Raw genomic sequence first — 13,237 nt, 5'->3', positions numbered from 1 at the left:
ACCACGAAACCTCAACAGTAAAGCACAGCGGTGGGTAGTTGAAGGTCTTTTTCTTTTAAACAGCATGAACTCCTCATACCAAAATATTCCTGAGTGAAATTTGAGGCCATCGGTCGGACAGATAAAGCTTCAGCTTCAAGTAATTCTTTCGCTGCTACGTTTTCATCTGGATCTTCTGCATTTGACTTAATTTCTATTCAATAAATAATGACAGTGATTCTATATTAAGTCTTGTTGTTCAACTGAGGTTGTATTTCTTTATTTTCACCCCCCATTTTAAGACCTACTTCTTTAACAAAAGGATAAACTGAAGAATAACATTTGCAACAAATACGGCATTCAGAATGACCTCAGAGACACAATCCTAAAATATAATTGAGAAAAAGAAGACAAAAAGTGTCTCTCCCTTAATGTCAGAGGTTCAACATGTAATACATTCAAACGTCAAAGGCATTACTTTTCACAAACTGCCCTCTTGCTGAAATAAAAAACACACTGAAACCCAGATTTGGAAAAACATTTCTTTTTTATTTTGAAATGACTGATCTTGTGCCCGTTTTGTTTTCTTTACTTTTAGCATTTTTTAAAATGTTTTTTCACCAATGACCATGACAACAATGCTCTTTAAAAAATCTAATCATCAGGTAAAAGTCTTGAGTGAAAATAAAATTAAATCTCAAAAACAAACAAACAAAAAAAAAAGAGATTTTTTTTTCTTATGGGGGGAGGGAGAGTTGAAACTAAACAAAAAGATATGCTACAACCGAGAAGTGGCTCCTCCTGAGTTGGGATGCTGAGCCTGGACCCATCATCCTGTGCTATGTAGAGGAGGACAGCCAATCACAGTGTAGTGTCCAAAAGCTCCCATGATGCCCCTCTCTCCATGGGAGACTAAGGCAGTCAAACACAGTAGGTTACAGTAGGCATGTATAAGTGGTAGATCATGAGATGAGACATCAGAAGAAAAAGACCTCCATTCCTAAAACCCTTTGAGGTTTTGTCGAGCAAGTAGAACTTAACATGTACTGCTACATGATAAATATATTAGTTGCTGTGTTTTTTTAATGTCGAAATATCAAACATCTTTTTTTTCTTTCCCTTTCCTTATCAACTCTGAAAACTGCAGTTATTGATTACGTCCAACAAAAACTGGAAGGATAAAAGACATCCACAGCACAGGCCACAATTAAGCAGAAAAGAGGGTGAATTACAGACGACTCTGAAGCTGTAGTCCAAACACAGCTGTCTGGCTAGAGATGAAGGGGCGGATAAAAGTGCACCACCAGTCTGACTCAATCTGATGCCAAACTAGCCACTGACAATCACCGAGGATCCTTGAAGAAAATGGAGATCTTTTACCCCTGCAAGTACAGTGTATCGTTACTAAAGAGCATGTTCTGGTGTCAAACACATGCCTGCGAGCGAAGGGTGCCATTTCAAAACGGGTCATGAACTGAATTCATACATTATTCAGTCTGACTTAATTTTTGAAGTGAAACCCTTCCTTTTTTCCCCCCACATCCTCGTTGCGTTTAGTTCTTTTTGACAAACAGTGCTGCAACCATGAAGGCAACTTCTTTTTTGCTCTGCCGTAGCTCAGCTGAGATGAGGATGAGAGTGAGATGACAATTCACAGCACAGTAGATAACCAACCACGACCTGACTGGGGAGAGGGTGGAGAGGCAGAAAGGAGAGGATGTGATCTTGGAAAGCATTGTATAAACTGATATTAACTTTAGGTTTGTGGAGGCCAACAATCATATCCGTGTTTGGTCAGGGTGCCGTAAAAGAACTGAACTGGTGTCAGCTGTCGGTGAGATTTGGCTCTCATGGGAACACCTTAATATTCCCATAAGAGCCAAAAGGAGACTTTTTGTCTCTAATGAAAAGGACGTGGTTCTTCTTTCTGTTCACACTGGTTCCTTTGGAGCGCTTACACCTTTACTGCTTCAGATATCAAGACTAACAGAGGGAATACAACTGACACAAGGTGAGGTGATCCTGGAACACTTTCTTGCTCTTGTTTGAGGGGTGAAACTCGAAAAAGGAAGTCCAGTTGGCTTTTACATGCACTTTTAGGATGAGATTACAAGCAGCTTCCCTTACAAACACTTCAGAGTGTATTATATGAACGTCCTGCTGTAGGTGTGCACCAACACCTCCTAAACAACTCTGATATGAACTGATGATTAATAAGTTCACTACAAGGACCATTAACTACCCACTAAGAGACGCTGATCTTGTGGACTTCACTTGTATTTGTATTTAGCCATAACCTGCATCCTCTCCATCTTGCCTAACCCTCTCCCCAAGAGGTAGCAGCCCTGCCCCAACGCTCCCTACCCCCGTTTACACCACCCAGTCCAACCATTCCCAATCCCCCAACCCAGATGCTTCCACGGGACCGTGGCCCTCCTCTACTCGGCCTGAGCATCGTAGTTAGCTCCACCGGCCTTCTTTAGCTCCTCGCGGATGTAATCCTCTTCCAGTTCTCGTGGGTCGCTGATCATGAACTCCTTAGCAAAGTTCTGCAAAGAAGAAAAAAAAAGCGTGTGTTGGAATGAAGAGCGGCACAAACGTCTCACAGAGAAAACAATATTTAACTGACCATGTGGCCATCATTTTCCTTAAAGGAACTGTGACTTTAATTGCTACGTTCTCTAGAGCGTCCAACCTGCACGACGTCTTTGACCAGCGTCTTGTCAGTGCTGATCTTGGCACGCTGCAGCCCGCTGATGTTTTCACCGATCCAGGTGATGAGGGTGAACTTGGCCCGCTTGCTCATGGCGTCTCCTGTTGTGATTCGGACAAACGCAAACAAACGTGCGTCATCTAGAGAGAAGACAAAAAAAAAGAAATCATTAAGGCCAGAGAACGCTGCATGTATGTTATAAAATGTCGGATTTTATGGTTAGAAAAGATGAAAGAAAACTGTAAAAACATAAATACATTTTAGAAGAAGTACAATGGCCAAACATACTGTCTCTGGCTTTGATAAATAGGTTGTTTTTCCTCTGTATCCACCAGTGAAATGAAAAGCAGAACCCTGTGTTTTTGCGGTCACTCAAATGCACAGTTCTGCTTTTCATTGCACTGGCAGCTTCCCAACACTCCAGACTAGGGTGAAGCTTAGTTGAGCTTTGAGAGAGTGTGTGTCGTGCAACCAGGAAGTATTCAGGTCAGTAGACTCAGTGAGTAAATCTTGTGTGAGCTCTGCAGTTGTGTTGCAGGCCTCTTATAACCGGCCTGCGAGGAAAACTGAAACAATTTCAGACTGCGCTTTTGTTTGACCTCCATTTCAGGAATTCATGTTCCATTCAGATTAAACAACAACTAGGTTTTTTTACACCAGTTTTGAGGAAGTCCACAGTGAAAAATGCTTATCGCTAACGTGTGTTTCTGTTAAGAGAAGAGCAGAAATTATTTACAAATTGCTTATATAGTGAAGAGTTTTTTTAACCCCTTTTTGTGTCTCATATGACATTAGCAGCTCTAGTGAATATTTGAATGTCGGAGGGATGTTTGAAAACTTTTTGGATGCAGTGAACTACTTTACCAGGTCAAAACAAAAAGGTTATACACCTAGGTTTGGTCTGACCACTTTTAGCTTTGAGTAAATGTGGTACAGTAATGTCACAACACTAATCCAGAGGTGCGTACATCCCGATGATTCTCTGTGAGCAAAAGTCTGGACCCTGCAGTTGCTGATCCACGTGTGAAAATAACACCACATGCTCCCTGAAACGCTTTCTCAATTTGAGCTCAATTAATCTTGTCAGTGTTTCTATCTTTTTTATTTCAAACATGTACATGTCATCAAAAGAAGAAACAAAACAAAACTGGAGGGGGGGGCGTGTAACATTACTGAACTTTGATCTGACCAAAGATTTACACGTTCGCATCAGACATGTGTGCATCACTTCATCGGCTGCTCTTATGACCCTGATACACCATCACTCCAGGGTGAGATAAATCTGTAGTGAGCCTCTATGACCTTTTCCATTTTCTCAGGGTCCAATCCGTGTGCTCCCTGCCGAACTGAAACCTTTCTGTCCCCGCTTTACGATTAGCCTCATTGATAAGTGGTTTTCTAAAGATTACACAGCTGTTTAGTCTCACTATCTAGAGCTCCGTTTACACTGTACATGTGGAAATGTTCTCACTTTCGCTATGAAACCATTTTGAGAGTTCTTAAGTGTTTAAATGATCATTCGGGATGTTTTTTCTGACTACGTCTCATCCTCAAAGATGATGGTCCGCCATTGTTCTTCCAGGTTTTATTAAAGCATTGGCCCCTGTTTCAGTAGTATTAGCAGTCCCTGGAGTGGATTCGTTTCCTTAGTGCAGATCAATAATTGGACTTTCTGAAACAGAGTCACATCTATCTACTAGTAAACCAAAACTGTATATTAGTACAGTATGTATTCTGTAATGTGCTCATTAAAATGTATAGCCTACAATAACACCTGCAAGAAGCACAGCTGAGACTTTTCTCAGATCTGGATAAGGAATCTAACATTGAGCCTGGAGGGTGTGTAGGTTCACATCAGCTGGCTCTCATTGATATGGTGTTGATTAAATTGTGGGATGCAACTCATCTGTGACTTCTCAGTAATGTTTAAGTTCTGAAAACCATGCTGGACCTTTTTTGATTTAATAACTGGTTTTCACTCATTAGCTATGTTTTTTTTCTTGTTTTTTGTCGCTAATTTGAGTAAAAAGCACAAAGCTGCTTGTTCAGACTATTTGATAAAAAGTCATTTGTTTTATTTATCTCGAGTCAGTAAGTAAGCCTGAGTTCTTTAGATGCAGGTCTTAACTTATTCAAGAAAAAGAGTAAAGTCCTTCTTGCAAATGTATCTAACAAATATATAATTCCCAGCTCATTGTTGTGGCTGTTTAATGTTAACTGTAATACGGGCAGGTTATTCATTACCCTCAGAGTCTTCTCAATGACAGAATCTATGGACCGACTCCGGAGTGTTGATCAGACTCCCGCTCTTACACACGACAGTAACTGATGGTTTATGACTACGTTTAAAGCTCCACCAAGGCAGGATTTTTATGTAGCATCACCATTAACCCCCAACTCCACTGTCTGAGAGCTGCATTTCAGCATTTCACAGCCGCCTGTCTGGGGGGCAAAAAAACAAACAAAAAAGGAGTTGATTGAGTGGAGCTCAGTGCAAGGAGGGCTGCAGGTGATTCACTGTAGCGGGTTGTTAAGATGCTGACTAACAGCTTTTCCTGAGGCAATTCTGATTACCGGATTCTGTGCGTCCATAACAGATCACACGATTTCATCATCGGCACACGTCTGAACACTGTGGAGACACCAAGCAGTTTCGCCTGAATGTGCCAGTAATGTCACTTCTTCAATGCATTTCATGTTTAGTATTTCATATCCTAGATGCTGGTTTTTGTAAAAAGCTAATTCGGTTTTAGTTCCTAGTGATTCAGCCGTTGTCTCTAGTAGTTGTCTGGGGGGAGTTGCTTGTTCGTCCAATTATGATGTATTTATCCACACGCTAGAGGTATCAAAGCTTATTACAATTACTTCTTGGTCTTTCTTTCCAGGTGATTTCAGATCGTATCTCTTTCATCGGCAGAATGGAAATCGAGCTGCATCCGAGAGATGCAACGCAGTTTATCGAAGTTTATGAAAGTTTTTATAAAAATTCCATGTGGGCAGTTTGCCAAAGCTGCAGATTCATATGTTGGAGCTTGATAGGAGCCATCACTCTGATTCATGCACACATGGAGATTTTCCAGGTCTGGCAGAGAAAAGTTTCACCCAGACAGCCAAGTCGTTGCAGTAGGATTGCCCACGTCGCCCACGGCCTTCCTCACACATGTTAACAAGTGGTGGAGGAAGAGCTCAGATCTCGAGATCAATCAAACGTGTGCTAAAATGTTCAGCAGAAAATTCAGCTGCTGTGTAATTCTAAACTGGGGAAAAAAACATGGTGTTGACAAGTTTCTTGAAACTATTGTGAAAACATGGTGCAGTTTTTATAAGGAAACCTGTATTATCTTTATGAACTTGTTGAGACAGCTGATAAAGACTTTCCTGGCAGAGACACTGCCCTCACATCAGATCAGTAGCACGAGAGCAGGAGCAGCCACGTTATCAGAGCAGCGACAAAGGACATGCCGTTAAACAACTCAACACAGTTAAAGTCACCTGACTCCACGAGTCAATCAATGACATTCACTGTGAGTTGCCTTCTACAGGTGGCGTTGGTTATTAATTAATGCACCTACTTCCTAGTCTCTTGTTGTCACTGTTTGAGCTGCCAGAGAGGAACAAGTACAAACACAAATCTTGAACCAGACCTGCAGCTCCCCACACCCCCACACTTCCTTCTTCTGCCAGACTCTTCCTGGTTTATCTTCCTTTTAAAGTCATGCTGACTCTGCAGCCCACCCACCATCCTGCCACAGAAAAAAAAAAAAAACTGCACACAAACTGTGGCAGGATGATGAGAAGGCAGAACAAAAAAAGAAAAGGTCTGCATGAAATTAGTTCATTTTAACCAGCTCAAATTTGTTGGGTAAAAATATCTGTGCCTGTGGACGCTCCCTCAGATTACAGTCAGCCCCTCTGAGAGCAGCGCTGAAACCAGAACTGTCTCCCGTGGATGACGTCAGGTGGATCGGTGAGGCGTGGTGCTGCCACTCTATTAACTGGCTTCAAATTTGCTCTGGTTTTTTCTCCACTGGGGGCACGGGAGGATGAAGTCAGTCTGCCATCTCAAGAAAATGAATCATATTTACAGCCCGCAGATATATTCAAGCCATATAAAGTTACGTTTCACGCATTTCGGCTGGATACTGAAGCTTCATCAGATGAAGAATCTTCCTATTTCGGGTTACACTTGTGCACACCAAATATGAAAATAAAAACCCACAAAAACCCGACCGCCTAGTACCGCCCTCCTTTTTCCTCCAGTTAATCCAATTTATCTTCAAATATTTAACAAACTATGAGACTTTTATGACTTGATGGGTTTGAAAAGGTCAGGAAGTCAATCAGATTCATCCTCTTTGGACAGTCAATGTTCGAAACCGATTTAACAGCAATGAATCCAATACATTTGTAGCCATTTTATCCTGGATAAAACGGTTGCATTTATCTGACATATAGCTGATGTGGAAAAAAAGACTTAAAAAATGAAAAGCAACTTCCTAAAACATTGGGGACTGAATTTACTTACTGCTATGGTTCAATGACCTATTTATTATGTGCTTATTATGCAAGAGTATAGGTTTCAAATTCTTAACCTGAATGTTAGAAAGAAAAATGACTTTTAAGAACAATGCCTTCCTGTTCACCTCTAGAAAAGTTGAAGCTCAATATTGCAAAGAGTTCCTTGATCTAAACTCATTGAACTACCATCAACTCCTCCTACATGCAAAAGCTTTTTTTTTCAGCAGTCACAGCTTCACTGCTAAATAAGGACAACAAGCCCAAAGAGAGGGATGCGTGTGTGTCATCTCTGAACAGGAACCGATGACAGCTGAGCTGCTGTACATGAAGTCCTACGTGAAGCATTTTCATAGAGTTGGTTCAACATAGGAATGTGAAAACTGAAATATAAGGAAGAAAAAAAGAAACCAAAACAGCAAGTGTGCAGCCTTAAGGCCACAGATTTTGGAGCCTGCATCAGAAACTGCCACACCCAACATGAGAGATGCGTATCTCTCGGAAAAGTGGAATTTCTACCATCAGGTTCAGTTCCTTTAGTTATACTAACTTTATAAAGCAAGAATGAGTCCCTTGGAGGGTAATCAGTCACTGAAATTAATGAAAGAACGGGGAAACGTCATAAAGTCTAATTCACAGCCTCAAAACTCAACTCTGACAGATGAACAGTCTTTAAAAATTCCCTTTAAAGATACCCACATTTAGACAAAATCCACATATTGCACCAGTTTAGTGGCATGTTCAGAACAAAGGCTGGTCTTTACCTGTGCACAGCTTCTTGAAGTCCTCATAGTCAGTCCCCTGTCCTGCAGGCAGGATTTTGGAGCCCTCATATTTAAATGCAGCCCTGGAGGATGAACAGTGCGTTATTCTTCCATGCACATATCATGTTTTTACAACAGTTTGCGTTATGCATAAGCACAAGAAGCCATGCTGCAAGCTGGGAGCGATGCTGGAAATGCCTGTGCCGCCCATGCAGGGCAGCAGCTGTGCATCTGCACATGAATAAAGAACAATAGAAATCATCTCTGCCACGCCAGGCCCGACACGACTGGCCAGCCCGGGTTTGCTACACACAGCCAGATTGCAATCAACCACAACCGAGGAACAGGACAGCGAAAGCTGTGTGTTTTTAGGAAATTATTGCAAGAACAAGGAACTACAACATGAATAATCACGCCTGAAACAATTCACAGCGCGCTGCGTCTCCAAATGGAGCAGGTGCAAATGTAGTGACAAATCCAGCATTTAAAGCAAACCACGCTTAAATGCGCAATTACGTGTTATTATTATATACTTCTCATTTTATTACGTGTCTTTAAGATCATATTATTAATTCGGCATTCATTGTGTTGGCTAAAAGCCTCGTCTTTAACTCATTCTCCACGGGAAAAGACTGCGCAGTGGGCGGTGTGAAATACAATTGTTGCAGGTTTTATGAAATAAATGAACGCTTTCTCTACCATTCTGCCAGCCGAATCAAATAATGGCATGTAAGAACTCGAGCCATTCACTTGTGCACATCATTGGTACAGTTACCTAAGCAAATGAGTGGAGTATAATTAAAAATGTCAGTTCGTGAACGGAGCACTCACCAGCTGGTCTCCGTGGCATCGTCTCTCACATCGTTGTAAGCCTCTCTGCAAGCCTCTTTATCGATCTGGGTTGCCATGTTTTTGGTGGACAGGAGTCAATACGTCAAAAAAGAAAAACCAGGGTCGAATAAGTCCAAAGCAGTCAGTGTTTGTAGGTAAGACAGCAGCTAAGTTGCATTAGTTGATAATAATGCACATGAGACGGGTGTGAGTGAGGACGCTGCTCGACGGAATCTCGACTGGAGCGCTTTGGTCGGAATACACGCTCAGGCTCAGCTCAGGCTCAGCTCAGGCTCGCTGCATTTCCTGGATGTTTCCACTTTATGGGCGTTGGTAATCTTAGTCAATCAGTTCAACCAGCAGACAAGAGACGGAGAAGTTCCTCAGACGGTGCATTCACCTCCTCCTGCTCGATTATCCTTTCTTAGCGGCTGCTGTCAAGACATCTGCAACATGTGTAGCGCTTCCGGAAGACTTCCAAAATAATATAGTTCAAGACCCAAAACTGATTGAAATTCTTAGTTTGTTCATCTTTATTTTGGTCAATTATAAGAATGAAAATCAATAAGCAAGATAATAAACATTTACAGGTTTTTCTTTTGGTGAACATGGTGGTTATTTTGACTGAAAAGGTATGGGCTTGAAGCATAAAGCTTATCTTCCCCACCTTTTAACATAATAGAATATGCAAAAAAGAACAAATTAAGTATCATGAGGCTACACAAAATAATAATAATTATTATTATTAATAATAATAATAATAATAATAATAATACTAATACTAATAATAATAATAATAATAATAACTGTAATAACTGCAATAATAATAATGGTAATAATAATGATAGTAATAATAATGATAGCTCTGAAAACAGAAAGTGAAAAGATGCTAAAGAAACCAACAAACCCAATTTAAGTTGTCATTTCATCTCATGCATGTGTATCGTGTCTATACATCAAATTCTACATACTATACATGCATGTGTTCATCCCGGTACACACCCACACACAGGCACACACACACCTACACGCATACATGTGTACATTCTTCTTTGTTTGCTTATTCTTATTCTTATATATACGTGTCTATTACATTTGCGTTGAATAATATATTGTATGCTTTTATTGAGTTTGCTAATTTAAGGTTGTTGTCTAATGAGTCCACAGTTTTACTCCTAAAACTGATATACATCTACCCTTTGTATTTGTTCTTACTGTTGTTGTCTTAAACATTGCTGTTTCCCTGAGGTCATATTTGCCCTCTCTTGGCTTGAACAGTTCCTGCATGCAGCCCAGAAGTAAATTGTTATAAGCCTTATATATTATTACAGTGGTTTTCAGATTAATTATAGATCACTCTCAAAAAGTACAAAGTGAAATATAAAATGTATTGCTTCTTGATTATTACTATTATTATTATTATTATTATTATTATTATTATTATTATTATTATTATTATTATTATTATCAATATTAAATAGCCTTTTATTGCAAAGCATTAGCAGCTAGTGGATGGTGAAATCATATTGACCTACATCCTTTCAATCTTGCCGCAACAAGATGATGACCCCACCCACATTAGCGCATTTACCACAGAAGAGCTTAAAAAGAAAAGTATAAAGTTGTTCATCCCTCCCTCCTTATTCCTATTCAGGGTCACAGGTAGCTGTTCTATCTATTTGAGTGAAAGGCAGGGGTAGATCCTGGACAGGTAATCAGTCAAGAGCCACAAACACTCACACACAAAGTTGTCATTTATTTAACTGAATTTATTCATTCACATCAGAAACTAAATTATTGACAGGAAAAAAAAGGAACAAGCAACCAAATCAAATTTAAATCGTATATTAACATTAGGCTACTTTTATCGAGACATCATCTGTGCAAAAAACATACATTAAATCTATGTTTTAATGTGAGAGTGAATATTTATATACTGTACGTGATATTCCGGAAGAAATTGAGCTACTTTGTTTTGGTACGTCAGAAAATGCTGATTACTTGAGAAATAATTGCTACTAAGTTTTATCTTGAAGGCAAAACAACTGGTTTCCGGTTTTTCTTTTACCAAATAGCACAACTTTACAGAAGACAGTACAATGACAAGTCATTTGTTGTAACATTTTTATCTAGTTTCATTTGCATTCAGTAGAGTGGTCAGTGATTGCTATTCAAATATACTGAATCAAATCATGTACGTACACAAGGTTATGCTTGAAAGAAAAATACACGTTGACAACCTGCACATTATACGCATACCTAACTACAAATAAACTACAAACTACACTAATGAGTAGCATAATTAAGACATGGGCAGGTTTGCATGAGTGCATGATCTCCAAAGAGAATGAGGGTGGGTGATGATGTAGTGGGCTGCCCAGATGTCAAGTACCACTTCCTTCCTGGAGGTCATCAGCGTCACAGCTCTAATATCTGCCAATGATGTGGACCCAAAGGAGGCTCACCTTCTGTGGGGACAACAATAAACTTCCCTTTGAGTTCAGTGGCTGCTCTGGGTTGTCTGTTGCTGCATCATCCTGCCACCTGCTGGTTCGCTTACAACTCCTACATCTACTTGTGCATGTAGGTGTTCATCCTTGTAGAAGTGGTCATACCTGTAGATTTATATGACATCAAAAAAGAGCCAGTAGCAACAGTTGCAGGCATTTTCATATAAGCTAGCAAACTGTGTGGATAGAATCAAGTTTAGCTCCATATTTCACATTTAAAAATTGTTGTGTAAAAGGTTTCCAATCAGCGCTTAATCCATTCAGCAGCAGTTACCGTTTTATTAGATAAGATAAGATAAGAAATCCTTTAATAGTCCCACAGAGGGGAAATTTGCAACAGAGTGGAAATTTGCAAATTTATAACATACTGTATAACTTTTTTAGTTTTTGTTTATCAAATCTGCATGCATTCTGACTCTATATTAACTAAAGCATCATGTGTTACTTCCAGTTCACTATTGAAAACATCAATTTCTTAAATTGTTCCAATATTTTAATCAAAAAACAAGTTTTTCAAGATTTATTCACTACTTTCCATTTTTTCCTTGTATCATATACTGTATGTTCAACTAGTCTACACAAACCATCAAACTGTTTGATGATTTTAATGAGATGCAGATCTCTGAACTTTACATTTGTATTTACATTTAAATAGCTTGTTGAAAATGTTATAAAAATTGAGAATAATGTGCACTCCATGCAGAAAGGGTAATGTTCTGGATCTTTTCCGTGTGTGTAGAGATTGTAGCAGACATGTCAAACTTGAGGCCTGCGAGAACATGGAAAGATAATCATGTTGTTATAGTACAATTCAAAAATGTTCAAGAGATGTACATGGATCATAGTAACGTGACATGATGACATCCACCCACTGGACGTCAGTCTCAGATGAAGATATTTCCTACAATGGCTTTGTGGTTAAACCATGGATTTGAAACAAAAATGTCCAAGAAAGGAAAAAAGGGAAGGTAATTTAAATAAAGGGAAGCAAAGACGTGTTGTCTGCCCAATGGAGACAAGCCATCTGTCCATCGAGTGTCCGCCACAGATGTGCAGTAGTAATTTATTCACATTTGTTATCAATAATGAAATGCAGAACTGCACATAACTACTTTACTCTTGCCTTTGCACACCAACCACAATGCTGACGTGGCCCAGAGTGAAAGAGAGTCTGACACCCCTGGGTTACAGGGACAAGTGGGTGTGGTTAAAAGTCTGTGTTCTGTGAAAGTGTTCTAACTAGGTTCTTCCAACACTGTATGAAAGTGAGTGTCATTTCAATCATATGTATGCATAAATCTAACAAATCAAAAGAATGAACTACTCTTCTGGGGACTTTTGTGCACTGCAGTTTCACCCAGTCGCTGCGGCTCTGGTGAGGCAATTTTCCATGTAGTTAGGAAGGATTCATATGTAGAGTTTTAAAAGCATTGTTTTAATTAGGTTGAAAAACATGTGAGACATTTGCAGAATATAACAGTCAAATTAAAACATTTAATTGTTATAATAATATCATAGTACTGAAACAAAATAATAAACCTCGCCATTCCTCTCAAAATGCTCTGATCCCAATCAGGATGTAATCAGTTTCAGTTTGCAGTCCTGCTAGTTGTAAAGACTCAGTTACAAACCTTCGTAACAGTGCGCTCTTGAACGTCCTCGCAGGCTGCGGGCTGTGATTGGTCCAAAGACCCGCTTATGCCAATGAAGACATGCCTTAAAAGATTTGGCTTCAAAATAAAATGAACTAACAAAAACTATGAGGGAATTTTAAACAATTAATTTAAACCATACCTTCCATCACTTCGTTCATGCCCTAATATAAAGTGTCATTTTGTAATTTGGTGGTTGTTCAGTTTGTTAAACAGGGGGGGTGAATTAATTGCATGCCCCGGTCCTCACCAGAACTAAGAAAGTGGAACACA

At 39.7% G+C, this 13,237-nt stretch overlaps 1 protein-coding gene across 1 annotated transcript; it reads right to left on the bottom strand.

Moving 5' to 3' along the window:
• Positions 1 to 507: 507 nt before the first annotated feature.
• On the bottom strand, positions 508 to 9,238 carry cotl1 (coactosin-like F-actin binding protein 1). The gene is made up of 4 exons (XM_061721293.1): positions 8,803 to 9,238; positions 7,972 to 8,054; positions 2,675 to 2,832; positions 508 to 2,528 (listed from the first exon to the last, which is right to left on the bottom strand). Exons 1-4 carry the CDS (start codon positions 8,877 to 8,879, stop codon positions 2,418 to 2,420), a joined length of 429 nt encoding a protein of 142 aa, XP_061577277.1. The 5' UTR covers positions 8,880 to 9,238; the 3' UTR covers positions 508 to 2,417.
• Between the last annotated feature and the right edge of the window lie 3,999 nt (positions 9,239 to 13,237).

Source organism: Cololabis saira, chromosome 5, assembly GCF_033807715.1.
Source record: "Cololabis saira isolate AMF1-May2022 chromosome 5, fColSai1.1, whole genome shotgun sequence".
NCBI classification, from domain to species: Eukaryota; Metazoa; Chordata; class Actinopteri; order Beloniformes; family Belonidae; genus Cololabis; species Cololabis saira.
The sequence above is the reverse complement of the archived record's forward strand: the minus strand, read 5'-3'. Positions and strand labels throughout refer to the sequence as shown.